We start from the raw sequence: 22,203 nt of genomic DNA on the forward strand, positions 1-22,203 counted from the left end.
CAGGTGACCAGAGCCGATTTCCGATAAAAAAAAGGGTGTGTGTGCTCGGACCATCCCCCTTCCTCCCTTCGTCAGCTTCGACGGGACTGGAGGCGGATCTCGAGGGCGAAAGATGGCGGAGCAGCAACGGAGGAAGCTCGAGCTTCTCGACCTTCCAGAGGACGTGCTGGACCTTATCATGCGGCACGCAATAGCGCGTGGACCAGCAACAACCTATCCACCACCTCAGCCATCGGGATGCTCGTACGACGACGCGACCTTTTCGTGGGCAAGGACACATAGCTGGCCGGCGCCGCCAGCCGAGCAAAGCCTCGTTGCGCTGGCTTCAACATGTCGAAAGCTGCGACATCTTTCCAAGCCACTCTACTGGAGAGCACCCAACATATCGACGATTGTCAGCGCGAATCGATTAGCGGACGCCATAAGGTCCTCTGCCGGGTCAAGCGAGGCGCCATGCCAGTTCATACGACACTTGCATATCCCTAACGACGGTCTCTTGCTGGGCAAGAAGGACGTTCTGGCAGAACGGGTTCATTGGAGTGCCTCTCTTCAGACGATACTCTCGAGCTGCACCAACCTCCAGACGATCTTCCTTGCAACGATGCCGGGTGGAGATGCCTTGACAAATTTCCTGAGTACCGACATCGAAGCGAGACCAAAGAGGATAACGTTCAGCTGTCTGAGGTGAGCTGATGGTTAGACGAAGCTTACCGAAAGATAGGAGGGCTGAAGAAGACCCGTTCAGCTCCGCTGAGCCTTCGTTTCACAAAGTGCCGTTACAGGCAGCCTGCGGCGCAACACACCTGCATTTCATCCAGTCCTTGCCCTCCGGCTTCTTCCCTGCTCTCATCGGCTACTTTTACCAGAGGAACGGACCTCTGCCCTCGCCGTCTTCGATGTCGAATTCGAAACTTGAAGAGCTGTTGGCGCAAGAGCAGCCCCGTCACCATCCACTCGAGGTCGTTCGCTTCTCCCGGCTGAATTACAACATCCTTGATACCTTTGCAGACAACATGGCTCATCGCCTCGCCTCAGCGCGCCGTGTCTCTTCCTCACCGGAGTCAGACAGCAACGAAGGAATCTCACCTGCGGAGGCAGATGCTCTTCTCCAGTCGCTTAAGCCGCTCCTCTCGACATCAAATAAGTCCGCTTCGATGAGGTTAAGCAGTGAGAACGAGAGTCGACGATTAGTTGAGAGCCGTCGAAGCCTCTGCGACCTTGCCTCATTCCTCCCGCGCTACTTTCCCCACCTCAAGCTCGTCCTCATCGAATTGGGTCAGCTTGCGGAGCTGTCCATGCCGGAACATCTCGAGCCGCTCTCGTCCTCTCTGGCTCCGTCGACGCGGAGAGACCGCAACGGGACATCAACGAGTGGCGTGGGAGCGCCCTTTGATGAGTTGGCAGCGGGGACGGCAGGTGCACTTCAGACGGTCGACTTCCCATCGGACGTGGCCTTGAGTGCGTCGGAGATCGAAGTGTGGCGTGCCAACGAAGAAGAGATTCGGTGCAAGGGACGTGATGACTACTGGGACGCCGTTCGGCGCGGTAAAGAGGCCCTCGAACTCTGTCTGAATTCCCGCAGACTAGGCAGAGGCGAGGCAGACGAACGAGTCGAAGTCAGAGTCGTAGCGGCGAGGCTGGGCGGGTGGGACAGAAACGAGTCTCTGGTCGACTTCTTTGCCAACACCGAGGCTTGCTCTCACTCGAGCCTGCAACACGTCGACAAGTCAGCATTCAACGACCCAGACATTTTCGATTTGGCTGAGCGAGACGAAAACGAGCACGAGGCTCCACTGGGGTACAACTATGCAGAGGTGCCAGGCACCGAGAAGAGGGTACCCTATTGGACCGGAATCCTACCTCGCTCAGCCAGGAGGCGGCGGCAATTCATGTAACCATAGCAAGGACACAGCATTCACATCCATTTGTTACAGTATCTTTCCATTTCTGAAGAATAAAGGTCGCTAACCAAAGCAAAAGAGCAAGACGCAACGATTGAAGAGTGCAGGCGACGCCGCGGCTCGGCTTCCCATGCCCTGGCCGACGGGATTCATGAGGAACACGACGTGCAGATTCTTGCTGATCTCCGACGAGAACCATCCCATGAGTTCCTCGGGGCTATCGAGCATGAGACCGTCCCTTGTGCTTCCCTCTTTGCAAGCCGTGAGCAGGCTGCTGTACTCGTCTCCTTCGAAGAGACCAGGCACCTCAGAGTTGGCCAAGAGGGTGTTCATGCGCTCCAGGAACGCCGGCTCCTTGATCTGTGATTCGTCAATCAAGAAGCAGACCTTTTCGGCCTGAGTGCCGCACCGCCTCAGCAGCGTTCGCAGGTCTTCGTCGAAGTCCGCCATCGTGTACTTGCGCGACGTCGAGATGCTAAAGGTAGACAGTCCGTTCATCCATGCGACGAAGCGACTGATCGTCGTTCGTCCCGAGCCGCTCACGCCGATGAGCAGCAGATGGCCTTGTCGCTGCCTCAAGACCCGATCGATGCTCGTCGCGAGTGTCAGGACGCTGTCGAAGAGGACCAGCTTCGTGTCGAGCTCCTCCTCGCTATATTGGCTCAACCTCGCGGATGTATGGTTCCTGAGTGCGCCAATGTCGACACTCTGTGTGTTCTTGCTGATCCAGTTCGAGAACACGATTGGCCTCGCCAGCGCCTCGTCGTGGTTGATCGTTGGGAAGTGTCTCTTCGCAGTCGAGTCAATGGACTCCTCTGTCCATTCGCGCTCCTCAACATCGATCAGTCGATCCGCAAAGATCCGCAGAGCTTCGTGTGCCCACACACGCACGAGACCTTCGACGCTGAGCGTGTCAAGATGGGCAATGACCTCCAAGATACCCCTCATCCACCTCGTCAGCTCTCGGGGCGAGTAGACGTAGGTGGGACTGCGATCGGGTGTGAAGCGCTTTTGCGTGTCGAGGAAGAAGTCGACCATGGCGCCAGTAAGAGCATCTGCGTAGCCTCGCAGGTTCGGCGTCACCTTGAGCAGCGCCCGATTGAAGGTGCCGTAGATCTGGTGGAGCGATTGTGCGGCGGGATAGCCAACCATGACGAGGGGCGCATGACGAAGGAACCGATGGCTCAGAGGAACACGACCAGGGTCCGTCGGCGGATTGCATGCACCTACGAACTGGATCCTCTCCAGTTTGACCCAAGCCTTGTCCGAAGTGCGCCAGAATCCGCCACTCTCCACGAGCTGACGAAGGAACGAAATGACTCGCTGGGTGCCATACTTGTCCAGCGCCGGCAGATTGATCTCGTCGCAGAAGAGGACGATCCACTTGCCAATCTGGACGGGGCTCAGAACGACGCCGTTGGGAGTCTTGCGGTACTCGCAGTACTGCTCAAAGGTCTTGAGGATCAGCTCAGGCGTAGTGGCGCTAGAGAAGTTGAGACCGACGACTTCCTGATCGGGAAGCTTTCTCAACGCGCTGAAGAGCGTCATTGTCTTGCCCGACCCGGGTGGTCCACAGAGCATCAAGGGCTTGTGCTCAGACAACCACGAGTACAGGACGTCCTCGTGTCGAACGGTGTCAGTCGTGGGAATGACCACATCGGCCGAGGCCACGGCGTTGGTTTCCACCTCAATCGTCGGCACCTTGCTCGTCCACGAGAACCACTCGCCCGTGTTGACTTGGACGTCAAAGTCGATCAGAGAACCACCAACACCGAGCGCGGGCAGCTCTACGCCCGTCTGGCCACGCAGGAATTCGCCCATCTCTGTCCTGACGTCAATCTCTGAGTCGCCCGTGAAGGACCAGACGATGGCAACCACAAGCCGCTTAGTCGCATACGCCTCGATCTGCTCCGTCGAGAGTGGAAAGTCTGAGTGTTGCGTGTTGTAGTCGATGACGTTCCTGGCCGTCTTGTTGATGAGTGAGAAGAGCGTATTGAGAGCGCGGATCGGGGTGAAGTCCATGATGTGCCACACCCGGCTTGCATGCTCCAGAGCCTTGCTGACCAAGCCGTCCACTTCGTCGAAGAAGGGTGCCACGGCATCGGCGATGATCCTTTGCGTTGTCAGCTCAGGCGATACTTCTCCTTCGGCTGTTGTGGCCATGGCTGATGCCTGTCTCCGCGCGGCAGCGGGCAAGTCATCGTCGTCGTCGCCGCCCAAGGCAATAGAGCGGAGTGCGCCAAGGTAGTTGCTGTACAGCATACGAGGCTGCACCGTGTCATCGCTGAACCAGATCATTCCACACCGCGAAACGGTAGCCAGTGTGGCGAACTTGAGATGCTCAACCTCAAACATGATTCGCACATTTGGTGGCAGACCCAGGCGCTCGCCATTGGGCAACGTGAGGAGCTTGTTGTCGTCGAGGACACTACGTCGATTTTCAGAGTCAGAATCGACCCAGCTTTGGTCGGTCGCAAATCGGCACTCACCTGTTCAAGTTCTCGACCCATTCAGGATCGACGTCGCCATCGAAGATGATCCAGTGTCGCTTGGCACTCTCTCCACGGACATTGTCGACAATCTTCCTGAGCACATGAGTGAACAGACCATCGTTCCACTCCCTCGTTGTAGGATCCAACGTTCCGTAGAGGGCCTCTTTCGAGACGGCTTTTGGATCAATGACGTACGACACACCCTCCACGCCCTCTAGTCTCTCGAGCGCCGTGAGGAGCACCTGCCACGCCTGCGTCTTGCCTGTTCCGGACGGCCCAACCATCATGAGACCATGGCTGATCTTTTGGATCTGGTACAACTGCACGACCTTCTCGAGCCAGAGTCCGCTGCAATCGAGGTTGCGTTCGGCGCACACCTGGGCCAGTTGCTGTTTGAGCTCGCCCAGATCGACGGGCTTGTACTCGATGCCAGGGAAGACGTCCAACAGCAGACTAGAGAGCAGAGGAACATCGTCGGCCACGAGCTTGGGCACGATCGTCTCGGAGACACTCTGGATCAGGATCTCCTGCTCTGAGACCTCGAGCGCCTCGCCTGTCACGGGAGCTGCTGCGCCTTCTACCCGCTCCGCGGCCAGCCTCTCGCGCTTGAGCTGACCGGCGCTGACGAGGACAGCCTTGAGCGCACGAAGGCCAAAGTCGTAATGGGGCTGGTTGCTGAGCTGCTCAGCGCAGAGATTGAAGAACGGCACAATCTTGCTGGACAGCGCCTCGGCGGTCCTGAAACCTTGGGCGTAGAGGAGAACCTGCGCGATGATCTCGCGGTCGGGCTGAGACATGACCATGGGACGGAAAAGCTTCTTGAGATTGTCTGGCAACTTAGATCGACCTGCATATGTCGGATTGGAAGTGACCGCCATGGCTGTGCGAGGATTTACCGCAACCTGTTTGCCCAGCAGCTCAATCTCGACCGTCGAACCAGGTGCTGCCGTGGCCGTCTGCGTGAGGCCGTGCTGAATCGCTTGGATCTGCTGCGAAACGGCCGAGAGGATCCTCTCTTCCAGACGATTGAACTCATCGAAGCAGCCCCATCCGCCTGTTCTGCAGAGACCGACAAAGATGCGACCCATGGCTTGAAAGTCAAACGTCTCATCGCAGCAAAAGACGAGAACCATCTGGCCGAGCTGAGCGCCCAAGGCCTTGACCGTCTCCGTCTTGCCTGTGCCTGCAGGACCCTCTGGGGCGCCTCCAAGTTTGTAGTGGAGCGCTTGCGTCAACGTCAGGTAGCATCGCCGAGTCAGGGGTGTCGTGACGAGCTTTTCGGTGATACCCAGGTATTCGTAGCCGTACGGGAAGGTAGCGTTGGCCATCTGCACCTTCAATCGATTCAGCGGATCCTCGACCGTCTTGTCGAGGTAGAATCGCATCTGATACAGCCACGCGAAGTCGTTGACAGAGTCGATCTTGTCGGCCAACAGAGTCCTCGTCACGTCACGCTGACTGACAAGCTCAGTGATGAGGTGCTCGCACTTTCGCCGCTTGATGGTCGCGATGTCCGTCAACACCGTGTCAGCCAGCAGATCCAACCCTCGCATGATGATTCGCAGCGGCTCCTCCAATGGTCGGTGAGCTTGAAGCGCGCCATCGACGAGGCCGGTCCAGACCACCTGCATGGCCAGAACGACGAGCTGAGCGGGATATCGCTCAATCCAATCGAGGAACCGATCTCCATCGAGGCCGTCGACGTCCGTGTAGAAGCTTTCAAGCTCCTCTACCGCCTCAGACAGGAGCGCGGCCAGCGTGAAGCGCATCTCGCCCTCCATCTTGGTCAGCCACTCGTTGATCTTGGCATAGTCCTTGAGCACTATTGGAGACTTAAAGTCGACTGTTTCGCCTTCACGGCTGACCATGCCCTCAAGTCTCGTCCCTTCCTCGTCGAGTGTGACCGTGGCGAGGCCCGCAAACATCTTCTTGAAATGCTTCATGATGCGCACGATGTCTTTGCTGTTTCCAATAATCTCGAGCAAGTCCTCGTCTCCGACAAAGTAGAAGCGCGGGAACATTGCTCTCTCTCGCTCGAGGTACTCTCCAAGGGCCTTTTGAATCTTGCTGAGCAGATCCGCAAGCCGTTCGAGGCTCTTTTGGACGCCTGCGATGTTCAGCACGTCGAGAACGAAGGGCGACTTGTAGACTTTCTTCATGACTGTCAGAAACTCGGTGTTGATATTCTGGAACCTTGAACTCTCGACTGGCAAGATGTGTCGGATCTCTGCCGAGCCGGTAAAGATGCCCTCGAGATAGACCCACTGGCGCTGCACGTCGATCCAGGTATCAAAGAGGACCGTCACCTTGGAGAGACGGTCCTCCCAAAGGCTTGCCTCCTCTTCAAACACTTTGTAGTGCGGGCTCATCGACATGGCACGAAGCGCATTGAGATTGTCGCCGGCCAGCTGGAAAAGATTGTCCCAGCCTCGGATCAGCCTGCACTTGTTCTGGTAGTTGACCAGATCCAGTGTGTAGCTTGACCACGACTCTCGGACTTGCTTGAGGTACTCTTCGAGGGCCAGCTCGCCCTGCGCAGTGACAATAACGGCCTTTATCGTGGACTCGTGCTTCTTAAGGTCCAGATCCCAGACAGTGCCGAGTGTCATCGACGAGGGAGTGTAATGCGACTGGATCTTGAGCTGCTTGAAAAGCGATCGCCAGTGCCGCTCTCGCATCGCCTCTGACTTGAGGTCGGAAAGGAGCGAGTTGCTCTTGAGGAGGCCGCGCAGCGTTTCCTGGACGTATTCAAATGCGGCATATTGGCGCATTCGTGCAGGCATCTCCTTTGTCTGGTTCAGGAGACCATCGAGCTGCTGTCGCAGCTTGCGTGGCTGTATGTTGTTCCAAATGCTCTCGCGCAGTTCGCCGAGTTGGCTCCACGTGCCCGAAAGGGCCGTCCACACCGCTTTGAGATCACGAAGCTCCTCGAAGATTGGTTCCAGCCGGTCGTCGCTGGTATGGTCGAGGTCGAGAGCCTCCTTGGCCCGAATGACGAGATCGCGATCTTCGCTGAGCTTGCCGACGCGCGATTCAAACACGTTGATGGTGTTCATTGCTGCGTCAGCCTTGAGTGTGCCCTGGATGGGCTTCTTTTGCTCCCACTCTACGACAATGGCGGCGATCTTGTCCGAGACGATCTTGTCCTCGGCGATGATCTTCATCTGCAACCCCGCGAGCTGTTCCTGAATGCTGGCATTCTTGCGCGAAAGAATCTCGTTGAACGCTGACCACTCGCCCTCGACCTGGTCGACATAGAGCCAATCCTGAGCGAACATGTACCGCTGCCTCTCAAGCGTCTTCTGACCCGTGCCAAAGATTTCAATCTGCGGCGTCCACTTTTTGACCTTGCGCTTCAGATCCTGAACAAAGGTAATGAATGTGACTGTCTGCGCCGTCGAGCTGGCCTCGATGCTATGCTGCTCGAGGTCATTGCGGGCCTTCTTGATTGCAGCATGCACTTCGCGCATCTCGTTTGACAGCTTGCTGCCGAATCGGTTGAGGATGTCGCGCTGCCACGTATCGTACTTGGCGTTGACCTTGCTCTGCACCTGCTCATAGTCGATGACGGCGATGCCAAACGAGCGCTGCGTGTCGGAATTGTCAAAGGTCGACCTAGTCTTGCGAATCTCGGAGAGGAGTTGCTGCCAATTAGCAAGCGAATCGCCCAGCCGTGCGTAGACGTGCTCCGACTCGAGGTCCCAAAGCGACTGGAATTGAAGCCACTTGGCCACGTACTGGTTCACTTCGGCGATCTTTGCCTCAATGAGGGCAAAGGGTCTCTGCAGAGTGTCGCCATTCTCGCCGTGAAAGCATGTGAGGAGGGACGTGTATGTCTGGTCGGTGATCTTCTTGTCTTTGCGCATCTGTAGCCCAATCTCGTATCGGGAGCTTTGAATGCGGCGGAGGGCGCAAACGACAGCGAGGACCTCGTGCAGCTGACGGAACCAGCGGGCTCGAGCATGCTCAATGGGCGGGTCAAGGTAGATGACCTGGTTCTGGATCCGGATCTCGTGTGTCACGGATTTAAGCTCAATGTGATCTCGCTCCAGCGCTGCTCTGGTCGCCTGGTTCATCTTCTTCTTGTCTTGGCCTCGTCGCTTGCTTCCCACGGTATTGGTGATGTCTCGGAGCCCCGAGGTCTTGGTTGCTCCTCTCTCCCTCGACTCTCGTCCGAATTCTTCACACCACGCCACCGAGATAAGCTTGAGCCGGTCAACGAAGACTGCTTCGATCTTGCCGTCCACATCGCGCACCCAATCGTCGAGATTGGGGTAGCCCTCCAGGTTGAGTCGGTCGATGGTCGCCTGAATCTTGTGCAGCCTCGGCGCAAACTCCTCGGCACGGTAAGGGCAAGACGACAGCTCGTCGACAGTCGTGTAGACCTCTCGCTGGATCTCAATGAGCTCGTTGGTCTTGTCCTGGAACAAAGAAACGATCGAAGCAAATTGACGGACAAACGAGACTTGCTTGTTCTCGCGAGCGTCGATCGCGCCCGCCCCACTCGTGCCAGACCCAGGAAGGTAGGCCACCGCACGGTGCGACTCGTACGTGTTGGCAAAATTCTCCCAACGCAGCGCCATGCCCTGCGAGATGAGACTCTGGACGTCGCTCTGGACTTGCGCCACGAGGCACCGAATGCCAGGGTTTGCCTTGACCATGTTGCACGTCTGCGTATACGTCCGCACTGTTTCCATGAGACTGACAGCGTGTGGATAAACTCGCTTGGCATCCTTTGCTAGGTTGTTGATGGTGTGCGGAATCTGGAAGTTGAGCCAGATGAGGTTGCGGACCTCTTTGAAGAGTGCAATGACCTGGGGGTCAAAGTTGACACCAAGCTGGTAGGTGTTGCTGGCCCGGTGCCTCGTCACCTCAAAGAGCCTGCCAGAGATGCTCATATCGCGCCGATTGATGTCCGTGAGCCAGCCGTCAAAAAGCGGTCTTGTGTCGAGCTTACGCCTGAATGTCTCGCTCTCGCTCTTGAGTTTCTGTCCCTCGGCGTACAACTCCCACCCTTGACCCAGAACATCCCCGACCCGATTCATGTAGACATTGAGCTGTCGCTCGATCTGGCGAGCCCAGACGATGGCGCCAGCAATTTCTGGCAGATCTCGCAGCTGGCTCATGTGGTTGGCCTCTGAAGGTCGGTACTGAGCCTTGAACTTGTCGTGAAGGCCCTGGATGTCGGCCTTGACGCTGTGGAGGAGCTGCTGCTGGTATTCCTGGACAGCACCTCGAACTTTGGGACGGACAAAGAGGCTGTTGAACTGCGACAGAACCCTGAGCATCTCCCTAGCCGACTTGGCCTGTCCGAGCAGATCTCTCAGCCGCGCAATGAGGCTGTTCTCGACCCTCGCCACCCGCTCGTTGTATGCCGTTTCGGCTGCTGACCAGATCTCGGTGCCCTCTTGGGAGACGTCGAGGACATCGATGACCTTGACCGATTCGTAAGCCGCAGTGACTTCCTCATTCATTTCGATGCCCGCCAAGTTCTGTGCCGACACTTGCTTCTCTGCCGTGCTCGAAAGCGTCGAAGAAGCCAGCGCCATGCCCTTGCCGGAGCTGATCATGACGCGAAGCTGCTCGTGGGTCTTTCTGAATGCGCCAATGTAGTTGAGCCTCTCGCGGAGCTTGGCGTGCGCCGGGTTGATCTTGATGGGTAGGAACTTCTCGGAGCGTTTCCTCGTCACCTCTCTGGCGATGTTGACAAAGTCCTTCATGAGATCGTCCCAGACTTGGAACACGTCGGAAGCGGCAACGATTGTCTCGCAGAAGCGGGAAAACTCCTGGTACATGAGACGCTGGCTGCTGAGGACCTTGAGTAGCGTCTCACTGAGGTCCCTCGAGATAGCCTCAACAAGGGGCAGCGCTCGTTTGACTGGGTACGGACTGATGCGGAGCTTCTTGTTGAGGTGGGAGAAGACCGAAGCCAGCGCATCGGAGCACTTTTCCAGATCGGTAGCCGAAAGGAGCTCGTTGAGGGGAAAATCCTTCATAAGGAGGTTGTAGTTGTGGATCTTTTCACCACAGTCCTTGAGGCCCGTATCGGCAAGGAAGGAGACGGTGGCGTGGAAGCGCTTGGCGTGCTTGAGGATGTCGAGCGTGAGGACGATCGGATCAGACTTGAGCTGCTTGTCGATGGTCTCGTGCGCCTTCTCCATCGAGAGCCAGAAATTGATCTCCTGCGATGCTGTGCCTGCTGCGACATCGCGGTCCAGCTTGGTCACCGTCTGGACCTCCTTGACCCAGGTGTTGACGTCGGACTGGAGCTTGTTGAGAAAGGTTGTGTCGCTCAGCAGCGAGCCCGGCTTGACCTCGTCCACCTGAACTCGGACGCCCGCCTGATGGCAGCGCTCCACCGTTTGGCGGACAATAGGGTGAATCGGGAGGTGAATCTCAGGGATCTCTACATTTTGTTGGAGGTGCAGCAGGCTGAGCTCGAGCTCTGCGAACTTGCGCTTCGTCATAGGAATGCCTAAAAGGATGATAAGATGAGCATTCGCAACGACATAAGAAGATCAGACTCAAGACTCACCCATCTTTGTGTCAGAGTCCTTGCTCTTGACGCCTGGCTTCTCCTTTCCCTCCTTGCTCATCACATATGCGTCGAACCAGGGCGCCATGACGTTGTGGACAACGCTGTGGAGCGCCTCGTAGGGGCTCTCGCGCACTTTCGTCGCCACTTCATTCTCCGCCGTCGGTGTCGAGGTGCCGGTTCCATCGGCGCCGCCAGCGATGCTGCCGCCGTTGGCTATCGCGGCTGGTCTCGCGGCCTGGCCGGCTCTTGAGGTAGACTGGGAGGCAGCGCTGGCCGGGCCAAAGAGGGAAAGAAGATGCAGCTGCTGGGGGAGTGCCACGTCGTTGTCGAGCGTCGGCACACGCTTGATGAGGGCGATGCTCGAGACGTGCCGCGGCGTGTATGAGACTTGGGTGACGAGTCGGTATATGAAAAGGTCTGTTTGAAGCACGTCGTTGGGGTGAGCAGGAAAGCCTCGCAGGGACAGAAATACGGTATGACTTCACTCACCCTCGTCCAGCGTACTCTCTCCAGCATCTTCGGCCCATATCTTGTCGATGTACACGACGGCGACAGTCGGGTCATTCGCGAACGCTTCTGCCGTCTCTCTCCAACCGCTGCTCCTGGCGAAGAGCGAGGAAGCTAGCCCCCTTTCCGAAGCCGACATGACGACGGGCAGGAGCATCTCGAGGTAAGCCCTGAGCGTGTCCACATCGAACTCGGCAGCGCCCGACGCGGGCCCAGTCCCTCTGTCGAGACCATCGAGGGCGGCCGACGAGTCGGTGCGCGCGAGGCCAGCAGCCATCGACGACGAGGAGCTCATGATTGGTGCATCGACAGACGCAGCCATTGCCCAGCTACTCTTCTCTGGTAATTAGTACTCCGTGTCGAGTCGTAAGAACAAAACAAAAGGACGGACTGCTGCAGCGTATCTTCCTCTCCCGCTTGCGCAGCCGCAATCCCCGGTCGTGGTAATCGGCGTCGTGTCGTCGAGGGTGTTGGTCTGAGGCGCGCGCAGCCGTCGAGGAAAGTGTTGGCGGTTTTTGTTGAAAAAGTCAAAATGCGTCGGTCAGACGCGACAAGACGGGACTAGCTTGCTGAGGCCGACCAGAGGGGCTGCCGGAAGGTCTCTCTCTCTCTGTGTGGTTCCGACTGTGCACCATCGGAAGAGGAGAACTTTAAAGCACGCACACACACCAAGCGTGTGGGAAGAAAGAGGGGAAGAGTGGGAAACGGCAGGCGCGATGACAGACGGCGGACAAGGTCCTTCATCGGCTACGATTCAAGCGGCTTTGGACCAGCTCTCGTCGCTGGACCGCCTGATCGACGGGCTCAACGACCAGGGCGCACCGCTCTTTGCGCACGCGCCCGCCTCTTCTACGGCACAGCAGGCCGTCGCGGGCGGCAACGGCAATGGCAGCGGCAGCACAAGTATAAGCGGCGATGGTCTCCTCGATGCTGTGCCCTCGATCCTGTCGCCTCTGCTGCAGCTCAAGGCCAACCGGTCGGCGCTGCAGACGGCCGCGGCCCTGACGCGACAGGCACCGCTCTTCCGGCCGCGCAACTTCCAGGCCATCTCGGAAGAGATTCTTCGCCGGCTTGGCAACGATGAGAATCCGGCCGCGCAAGCGGCAAGGCTCGCGCAGCAAGTGCTCAAGCAGCAGGACGCAAAGGAACGAAAGGAAAAGCAGACAAGGAGGATCCTGGAGGGGCGAGCTGCGCGAAAGAGGCAACGTCTTCTCGAACAGCAGCAGCAACAACAACAACAGCCCCTCACTTCCATTGAACAGACAGACGGCCCATCGACTGGAGCAGCACCGGACACGCTCAGCTTTCCAAGTGCGCTGTTGTCCGGCGCCGAACCAGACACAGCAGCAGCGGCAGCCGCCCCAAGCGAGGACGCACTTGAGGCGTTTCTCGCAGCCTGGAGAGCCGACCTGCTCAAGCGAGATCCCGAATCAGCATCCAAGGTCGTTGCTCAGCTTTCACGCTTCTCTGCAGACGAGGCATCGATCCTGGTCGACATTGACTGCGTCGGACGAGCACATGTGCACATCGTGCTAACCGACGACATGGCCCACGAAGGCAAGGCCGCCTGGGCCGCCCGCGTCGAGTCACTCACCATCCGTGCCGCATCAGAGTCGCACGACGAATGGGCCACCTCGAGGTTTCCCCTCTATCGCAAGCTCTCCTCCATCATCCAGGCGCGCGCCTACACGTCCAGGTCAGATGCGCCGCCGCCGCGCGGACACGAGGCCTTGACGCAGACGCTCTTCTGTCTCGCTGCCCTGCGTACGCTGCACGAGGCCCCGCCGCCGCTCCTCGTCAACGTGCCTGCGGGCTCGGCCGAGGGCGGAGAGGTCATCGTCAGCGCCCTCAGGCCGGCCGATGCGATTATGTGGCCGGTCCGATGGGCCTACTGCGAGAGACGTCCTGCGCAGCCAGCGCTGGACGCGGCAACTGCGACGATGATGATGATGGCGTCCAATGCTGCGGGGACCGAGGCACACGAGGAGGCGAAGGAGGCGTTTGCGTCGGCCGAAGACGCACCCGAGAGCGCAATGAGCGAGCTCTTCAGCGTCGCCGAGGGAGAAGACGGACCGGCAGATTCATCCAAGGGGCAAGCGACGGAAGTCGAAGCCGTGGGAGAAGGGGAAAAGAGCGACCCGGAGAAGGAAGAGGAGCCGAAGGGGCTCTGGAGGGCGTACCACAACATCTGCGCATCCGGTCAGTAGGGAGACTGTGTTGAACAAGCAGAAACCATTGTATTTCTATGCACAAGATGTGAATGGCGATGAAAGATCTGTCGTGAAGAAGGCTCATGAAAAGTGATGGTGGTGGTATCAGTCAAGACATTGTATCGATAGTGAAGAGACACATCTGAGCCCTCCTTGTTCCCGGTGAGTGGTATCACACCTCTTTCTCAACGCCCCTTGCCTTGTCGCCATCCTTGTCGAAGCGGCTGCGAACCCGGTCGACGCCGCGGAGGACGTCGTCTTTGAGTCTGCTCCCGTGCGAGTCACCCTGGTGGACGAAGCGCTTGAGGAGCTGGCTCCGGCTTCCCGACTCCTCCATCTGTTTCTCCTGCGCTCGTCCTTCTTTCTGCGCGCGCGTCTCGGCGTCGTCGTGATCCTCGTCCGAGTCATCAGACGAAGAATCAGATGTGGCAGAGCCTTCGTCGGCATCTCTGATATCCCCCAGGGGCTGAACCACACCGGACCTGACCGCAGTCCTGACAAAATCGAATCAGCCTAAAGGAAAAGGGGGGGACACAGAGATCTCTAGACTCACTGCCAGCTTTCAAACACTTTGCTGGCATCTCCAACAGACGCCGATTTCTTTGCGCGCTTCCTGCCGTGGTGGAACGACATGCCAGGGACGAAGTCGAGCTTGATCTTTGCCGTGCCGATCCGCTGTACTCCAAAGCGATCGACTGGAAGCTCCGCGTCGCCATCTATAAGATAGCTCATCCTTCAGCTCTGACCATACGCTAGGAGAGACAGAAAAGACTCACAGCTGACCCAGTTCTTCTGAAGGCCCTTGATGTTCTCGCTGTAGCTCCAAACCGGCAGCGTGTACTCGAGCGGAGGGGGCCGCTGATCTTCATCGTCTTTTCGATGATGACGATCAGGTACCTGGTTGAGCCACAGGATGGCCACAGCCATTTTGCGGCTCTTGACACCCATCAGCGACGACATGTCTTTCTTGCGTTTGAATACAATCGTCAGAGCCGATGCATCCCTTCGAAACACCGGCAGGACTTTAGGCTCAGCCGTGGTCCACGAGTAGGACGGTGGATTAGCTTGACACGTTGTCAATGGGAAGCGGCGGTCCGACGAGAGCGTCGAGAGCGCGACCGAGGCTTGCCTGAAAGCGTCGCCGTCGTGCTGCACATCGATCGAGATGCCATATACATTCAGGACCCCGACAGAGGGGACCAACCTGGGCGGATTGGGGAGTCTGCCGAGGTGCAGGTCCAACGATCGAAAGAGGAGCGAGAGACAGAGTCGACCAGACGCCTTCCCACCCGCAATAGGGTACCTGAACCGACTTGTTCAGCCCCTTCTCATCACTAGAAATTCAAGAGAAGAATATGGGCTGACTCACATGCGAGTGACGAGCGACGATGACTTGAAGCAGTCAGAGAGCTTGACGGCAACAACACCGAGAATGTCGTTTTTACCAGCCACGCGGTTCTCTCGCACAACAAAGAGGCAGCTCGACGCCGTCCAGTCGCACACCTGCTCCGTCACAGCATTGAAACAGGGCCTGTGGCGATGCAATTGTCAGCTTTAATGCATGGACTCGCAAGCTACGTATCCTGAACCTACTCTGCGTCATCCATCTTCGTGCGACTCTTGTACACGCGCTTGTCAGCAACGATGACTTCTACATACGAGCTCGGGGCCTCCTGTTCTTCGTCCTCTGCTCCATTTTTGGTGGATCCCTTGACCTTGAACTTCAGTGCAGCAATCGACTTGATCTGGATCGCCAGGATACCCAACGGCCGATCCCTGCTCGGCGGGTATTTTTCCACCAGCGACCTCGCCCTTTCCTGTTCTGCCTCCTTCGTTCTGCGCTCTTCGGCTAGTTGATCTGCCGACTCGTCAACGGTGTTGGACTGATCTGCTTCTCTGGGTCCTTGATCTTCAACGAGCTTGTCGAGCGGTCGCTTGTCAAAGTAGCCTGCACTCCATCGCACCACACCGCCTCGTGTCTCGTTAGCCTCCATTCCCTTGAGAGCATCCTCGTGCGTGACCATCTCCCCCTTGCGCTGAAAGAGATCTTTCAACGGTATCGATGCCTTGCCCAGGAAATCGTCCTCGGACGCCGCGTCGCTGTCCCAGATCTCGACGCAGACGGCTTCATCGCCACCGGCTTCTTCCTCGCTCTGCGATCGTGAGGTCGCCTCCATGGAAGCCTGCACCTGAGCGCTGACGACGAGGGTGAATGACTGCTCCCAGATGGGATTGAGCTCCTTGTTGATGACGCGTGTGGCCCGAATCGTGTTGCTTGCAGTGCGAGACCACATGATCCTCGCATAGGGATCGCTGAGTCCCTCGAAATCGGCCCTCTCTAGGTTACGAGCACTGTGGATCGTGACGACGACGACGCCCGTCGCGTCCGTCTCTCTCTTGATGCCATCGCCCATTAGGGCGTCTCCGATGTCGATGTTGAGCGTTGCAGGGCTCGTGTAGAGCCGGAGGGCCGAATCGATGCTCGATTGGATCAGGTTTCCGAGCCCGGGTACCTTTGTCAATGACAACGAAAGGGGAATGATGTCGACGCTGACCCGTGGCAGACCCTGGAAGGAGAGTTGCATCTCGCCCAAGAATGGCGACGAGCTCGTGAGCTCCAAGCGAATCTTGGCAATGCCCACAAGACCTAAGTTCCAGATGGGACCTGTGAGCTTGAAGCGTAGAAATCGCGCTACGAAAGAGGGGAAAAAGAGCCACTCACCGTTGAGAAGGACTTTAACAGGGAGCTGAAAGGCTTGTGGACCCATCTTGACCTGGAAGAGGAAGAGGATCCGGGCATCGTGGACCGGGCCGGACCCCATCAGCGGGTTGCTTTTTGCGCTTCTCGCTCCCTCTGAAGCTTCGACGTTGTCCTGCTGAGGCCCAATCTTTCGCGCATCGCCTCTGGTCGGTCCAGAGAGACCGCCAGTGGACCCCTCCTTTGAGCGGTAGGCAAATGCAATTTCGAGGTTGAGGTGCTTCGCCACGCCCCCATTGTCTTTCCTCTCCTGCTCGTCTTCCTCGGTAGGCGGCAAGACCCTGGCCGAGAGGATCTTGAGTGGGTTCTTGCCCTGTGTCAGCTCTGCACACTTGACCTCGGTGATGAACTTGGGCAGATTGGCCTGAATCGTATCTTCGAGCATATCGGCGATGGCCGTGAAGCTATCTGCGGGTATGCGCGCCCATACGCCCGAGAACAAGGCATTGAACCACTCGAGGGACTCTGGCCACTGCGCCTCGCGGATTTGGCTGGAGCGTGCATCGAATTGCGCGGCCTCGGTGTCGAGCAAGAGAGACTGGGCTTGATTCAGGGCGAGCTGGAGGAGGAGCGAGAAGAGGACAAGAGCGGCGGCCGTGATGATGAGTGTCTTGAGAGAGGGCGAAATGGCAAGAGCAATGACAGCCCAGATGCTGGCAAAGATGAGGAAGCGGGACCAGACGCCCGAGGCGAGCCTCTTTGTCGCATCCTCGCTGGAGTCGGTCTGGGCCGCTGGCGCTGCAGGCGTAAAAGGAAAGCGCGCAAAGGCAGACACGGGCACGTACGGATCGCTGTCGTTGCCTGTACCAGAGGCTCGTGAACGAGCGACGCTGTCGATGGCTTTGCGGTATTCGTCTTCGTTGACGTCGTCTCTATTGCTGGCCATCTCTGCGTCCTCTCGCCCTTTGCTAGCAGAGGAAGAGGCTGTGACAGTTGTTTGTGTTGCAGTCGAGAAGAATAAGCTCAAAGGCTGATTGCTCCCTCCACTTGGGGCGCCTGACCTGTATGACTGGGTTCAAACACGGCACCCAACACTAATGCAGTGGCAGCACTAGTCTGAGAGCTGGCAGACAGCTCTCTCGTGTCAGGTCCATCACCACAACGACGATGACAGCGGCGACAGACGAGCACGGAGGTGCCAACAGCTATGATCTGCGCTGGGACGACCCCCTGCCGCATGAGCTCTCGCCCATCAAGTACTACCTGTCGCTTCCCTCATCGCCTTCGACGAAAGCAGCCGTTGTCCTGATACACGGTCGTGGAGACAACATCAATGACATGGTCGATTGCTTCCTTCCTACTCTTCATCGTCGCTTCGGTGGGTATGAGGGCCGCTTCGACGATGATGATGACAACGACGGAGGAGAGGGAAGACAGGGCCCTGTGGCTATTGTGGGCTTGGAGGCGCGCGACAACATCTGGTATCCCGAGAGTCACAACGGTGAGTTTCAGGCCCACGATGACTGCAAACCAAGAGGAGCATTTTCTGAATGGTTCTGAACAGCGGTCGAGCAAATGAGCGCGGCCAACAACGAGCCCTACCAGTACTCCGCCCTGGACAAGCTTCGCAAGACGCTCCTAGACCTTACAAATACCCACGGCATTCCTCTCTCGAACATCGTCTTGGGTGGTTTCTCGCAGGGAGGCATCCTGTCTGACACCTATCTTGTGGCCGGTCTTGGCCACCTCGACGGTGCGAAGTCAACTGAGCTGGACCTCGTACCACTCCCTGCATATATTCTCTCCTTTGCCGGCTCCCTCTTCAAGACACCGCCTCGCTTTCCCGCTCGCAGCTACGCCTCAGCAGAGCATCAGGAGCAGGTTCTCGCTGCGTCCAAGTCCCTCAAATCGCCCGCGCAGCCCAAGAAGGTCACTGCCAGGCTCCTGTGCGGCCTCGCCGACCCGTACTTCCCAGAAGAGGAGATCAAGTCGGCCGCCGCCACGATCGTCAAAGCGTCCGAGGCGCGCAAGTCTCAGATCGACGTCCAGGTCAGCGTCGGCCTTGAGCCAAACGCACCTCACATCATCACCCCCAGGATGATCGCAGCCCTCGTCGAGAGCCTCGAAGAGATCCTTGGAGCGCAATGACGAAAACCCATGTTTGGACTCTGTCACTATTTCTGTCATGGACCCGCATCCACTCCCTTTCACAGTCCAAAACGACTGAGCAGCTTTTGAGAAGCTTTCTCCACAAAAATTTCACGATCAAAGCTCAGATCTGCTGCTCAGCTTCGTAGCTTCGTCTGTCGAGAACACACTTTCAACAGAACGGACCCTTGAACTTCTTCGTACAGACCCCCCCTCGACTCTTCTCTAGCGCCACAACGGGGTTTATTCCTTCCAAAGCTTGAAAGCTGGCCAGACATTTCCTGAGGTGACCGGACTGGGAGGAAGAAGGAGGTGCTGCGCGGGATCCCAACAATGACGATCCTTCCTGGCGGCGGTCCATCCTCAAAAGGACAAGTGGCCAGTCATTCCAACGGGCAAGAATCCACCACTGAGTCAGCGGCTCCATCAGCAGACGAAGACTTCGAGGTACTCCTTCGACACACTCCTTCGCCTCCTGATACTGAAGCTCGCCCGTCTCACCCCATGTCAGAGGCGTCGTCGCTCTCCTACGCCTCTCCGGATCTCGCCTCGCCCGTGCCATCAGTAGCCGTACACGCAGGAGCCACACAAGGCGAGATGCCGCCTGACTACACGCCATCGGAGGATGACCCGCCGTCGCACGAGGAGTCGCTCCAGGACGTTGCCCTCTCCGTACCGGACATTGACGCCGCGGACTCGATCAGCCAGGTTGGCGCCAACGATGCCGATGACGCGGATGCTCGCCTGCACGAGGACGAGTCGACGCGCCACCAGACCGACTGGTCCCACATGCTCGGCCTGTCTGGCCAGACGCTGGGTGCAGCAACCTCTGCCACTTCGCTCGGCTTTGCTGCCGCACGTCAGACGACTGCATTTGGCCTCGGCTTGGCGAAGCGCATCACGCAGGGAATCGTAGCTCTGCCCGCCATGGCCTTTGACGGCGCCGTGCTCGGCAATCCGCCGAGTATGGACAATTACCGCGACGGCAACGGCAACAGCACGCCCACTGCGGCCGAAGTGGCCCATGCTGCCGTCGGTGGCGTCTTCGATCTCATCACCACCTTTGCCCTCGGCGGCATCGACATTGGCAGCGCCATTACTGGCGCCGGTCTGGGGGCAGCGGCAGCAGGTGTCGAGGGGACCCGGAGGGCGCTGGGGTCCGAGGTGGTTCGCAGTTTGAGCGCATTTAGCAAGCTCGTCAAGCGCGAGTGGAACTCGGCTTCCGACGACCTACCCCCTGGCGGCATTCCGGCCTACTCCATCGTCGGTATCACCCAGGCGCTCACCGCTTGGGTGCTCATTCAGATGGTGACGCGCGACTACTACGAGACCAAGATGATCCGGCAGCTGCAGGAGGTCGATCTAGAGGCAGTCCAGCGTGAGATCGACGAGGAAAAGAGGGAAGAGGCAGCAGCAGCGCCGACAACAACAACGGCCACAGCAGCAGCAGCAACAGGCACGGAATCAGTACCAGCAATTGGCACGACGGCAGCTCCAGCAGTCGCAGCAACAACAACACCAGCACAGACGCAAGCCACGGCAGCGGACGCGAACCCGAGCCATGACCACGGCCATCATCACCAGCAACACGACGTTCGAATCACCTCAGAGGCCGCGATGCCTGGCGAAAACGAGGGCGACTTGATCGGCGCAGAGATCGGTCAGCCCTCTGATGCAGCCGATGCAGCGCCCCACGACGACAACACCGATGGACTTGTAGCAGTACCTCTCACAGACCGGCAGGCGATTCACAACATGAAGCGCTACTCGAAGCTGGTCCTCGGTGTCTACGGCGGCGTGGCTCTGGCGTGGTTGGGCAGCTTGCCCCCTGATCTTATGGAGGCTGCAGGCCAAGTTGTGAGCGATAGCCGTCTCCCCCAAGTCAACACCAATCAGGGCTCTGCGGCAGACCAGCCGCTTTTGGCCGGCGGAGGTACTGGTTCGAGGGCGACTGACGAAGCGGACTTCTTGAGAGCGGCTGCTCAGCTTGATCTCGAGGACGGCGAATTGATCGATGACGAGATTGATGCTCCAGCAGAACAGGATCAAGGAGCAGCGGCTCGTACGGCAACCACCACGATGCCTGGTGCGTTCGGTTCAAACACTCCCTCAATTCGCAACGAGGCCCCGGCCTCTGGCCAGGTCTTATTTTCAGCAGACCCAGAGGAGACAGTTCCTTCGACATCAGCTGCAGTTCAAGCACCCGCTGCTGGCGTTGAGAACGGCAGCCATGAGGTGCGACCACCACCGGCACGACAAGGCACGTCTTACAGCTACCTCGACATCCTGAGCGGACAGGCCGATGCAGACCTTTTCCACCGCGTCGCCGAGCTTGAAGACGGCGTGGCGCAAGAGGGGAGCTACGACGAGACGGCTTCGCAAGCAGGAAGCGCAGCAGCGCGGCTCAGACGGATGAGGCAGCGAGTCGCCAGGCCCAGTCAGCCACGCTACTACGTCGTGACCGATCATACCAATGCCAAGATCGTCCTCGTCCTTCGAGGCAGCTTGAGTCTGGGCGACTTGGCCATCGACCTGACGTGCGAGAGCGCAAGGTTTGAATGGGAGCTGTGGCACGGCGATGCGGGCTTGAGGCATCAAGAGGAGGAGGGGGACACCGGAAGTGAAGTACCGATGGCGGCCGAGGACTTTTCGTCCGAGGCTACTGCTTCCATCGCTGGGTCCGCAGCGACGGAGAGATTCTCGACCGTGTCCGCTGGCACAGCACCGGGACCAGCGCCGAGGGAAAAGCAGCCGCTCGAGGATGAGGCGACGGAAGAAAGTAAGGAGAAGGCTCCGCGAGGAAGCTACATTGTGCACGAGGGCATCTACGAAACGGCCAAAGAGATTGGCGAGCCCGGTCGGCCGGTCCACAGGGCTATTCGAGCTGCCCTGGCGCGCCACCCGGGCTACGCACTGGACATTGCAGGGCACAGCCTCGGCGCTGGCGTGGCAGCTATGTGCGCCCTCATGTGGGCAGACCCAGACACCTGCCTGACCACGCCCCAATCTGGCCTGCCCGTCGGTCGCAAGGTGCATGCATATTCGTTTGCTGCGCCTTGCGTCATGGGCGCAGAGCTTTCTCAGCGATGCAAGGCCCTCATCACGACGCTCGAATACTCGTACGACCTTGTCGCGAGACTGTCTCTTGGCGCCATTCTCGACATCCGCAACGCATGCGCGTGGCTTGCCTACGAAAACAGCCAGCCCGCCACGCCGCGCACGGCGACGTCGACGACGGCCTCGAGCAACGGCGCCTTTGTCGGCCTGCCGAACCCCATCCGTCTCACGACACTCATGCAGCGCGCCCTGCTCCACCAAGTGCCCACGACGTCGGCGGAGAAAAAGACGGAGATCGAGCACGACTTTCTCGCGCTCCGAAAAACACTCGAGGCAAACATGACGCACGTCGAACTCTTCCCACCCGGCTCCATCTTTTACTCGCTCGCGCCCGACGATGTTGCGGCGAGCCCGCGCACCGACGACCGCCTCTACCGTGTCACGGGCGATCGGCTGGACGAAGTCTTTGGCCAGATCATCTTTGGAAGGGGCATGCTCTCGAGGCACATGCCGCACATTTACAGAAACATCCTCACGGCGCTGCCCTCTTCTTGAATGTATCGTATCATATCAGAGAGAGACGACCACTTGTAGAGAGAGGGAGGACCAGAAATGAGCATACCATTACATTTGATTCCCACAGTGCAGTGCG

At 58.4% G+C, this 22,203-nt stretch overlaps 6 protein-coding genes across 6 annotated transcripts; 4 read left to right on the forward strand and 2 right to left on the reverse strand.

The window, feature by feature from the left end:
• The first annotated feature begins 74 nt into the window (after positions 1-74).
• FA10DRAFT_279924 (hypothetical protein) lies at positions 75-1,961 on the forward strand. Its single transcript, XM_025523581.1, has 2 exons — positions 75-684; positions 746-1,961. The coding sequence occupies exons 1-2, from the start codon at positions 113-115 to the stop codon at positions 1,893-1,895; spliced, it is 1,722 nt and encodes a 573-aa protein (XP_025378117.1). The 5' UTR covers positions 75-112; the 3' UTR covers positions 1,896-1,961.
• Positions 1,958-11,950, reverse strand: FA10DRAFT_302109 (cytoplasmic dynein heavy chain 1). The gene is made up of 4 exons (XM_025525060.1): positions 11,421-11,950; positions 10,929-11,348; positions 4,391-10,868; positions 1,958-4,329 (listed from the first exon to the last, which is right to left on the reverse strand). Exons 1-4 carry the CDS (start codon positions 11,758-11,760, stop codon positions 1,965-1,967), a joined length of 9,603 nt encoding a protein of 3,200 aa, XP_025378118.1. The 5' UTR covers positions 11,761-11,950; the 3' UTR covers positions 1,958-1,964.
• A 98-nt stretch (positions 11,951-12,048) lies between these two features.
• FA10DRAFT_267351 (hypothetical protein) lies at positions 12,049-13,717 on the forward strand (the record flags this gene model as incomplete). Its single annotated transcript, XM_025521876.1, has 1 exon — positions 12,049-13,717. A coding segment is annotated over exon 1 (1,484 nt), but the record flags the coding sequence as incomplete, so codon positions are not given.
• On the reverse strand, positions 13,662-17,379 carry FA10DRAFT_267352 (hypothetical protein). Its single transcript, XM_025521877.1, has 6 exons — positions 16,371-17,379; positions 15,242-16,295; positions 15,018-15,179; positions 14,425-14,951; positions 14,202-14,364; positions 13,662-14,142 (listed from the first exon to the last, which is right to left on the reverse strand). The coding sequence occupies exons 1-6, from the start codon at positions 17,290-17,292 to the stop codon at positions 13,821-13,823; spliced, it is 3,150 nt and encodes a 1,049-aa protein (XP_025378120.1). The 5' UTR covers positions 17,293-17,379; the 3' UTR covers positions 13,662-13,820.
• A 134-nt stretch (positions 17,380-17,513) lies between these two features.
• Positions 17,514-18,494, forward strand: FA10DRAFT_286594 (hypothetical protein; the record flags this gene model as incomplete). The annotated part of the gene is made up of 2 exons (XM_025524082.1): positions 17,514-17,847; positions 17,911-18,494. 2 exons carry the CDS (start codon positions 17,514-17,516, stop codon positions 18,492-18,494), a joined length of 918 nt encoding a protein of 305 aa, XP_025378121.1.
• Positions 18,495-19,091: 597 nt separating this feature from the next.
• On the forward strand, positions 19,092-22,106 carry FA10DRAFT_229449 (hypothetical protein; the record flags this gene model as incomplete). Its single annotated transcript, XM_025518790.1, has 4 exons — positions 19,092-19,961; positions 20,079-20,556; positions 20,695-21,061; positions 21,236-22,106. The coding sequence occupies 4 exons, from the start codon at positions 19,092-19,094 to the stop codon at positions 22,104-22,106; spliced, it is 2,586 nt and encodes an 861-aa protein (XP_025378122.1).
• Between the last annotated feature and the right edge of the window lie 97 nt (positions 22,107-22,203).

The sequence above is a fragment of the Acaromyces ingoldii genome, assembly GCF_003144295.1.
Source record: "Acaromyces ingoldii strain MCA 4198 unplaced genomic scaffold FA10scaffold_3, whole genome shotgun sequence".
Classification (NCBI taxonomy): Eukaryota; Fungi; Basidiomycota; class Exobasidiomycetes; order Exobasidiales; family Cryptobasidiaceae; genus Acaromyces; species Acaromyces ingoldii.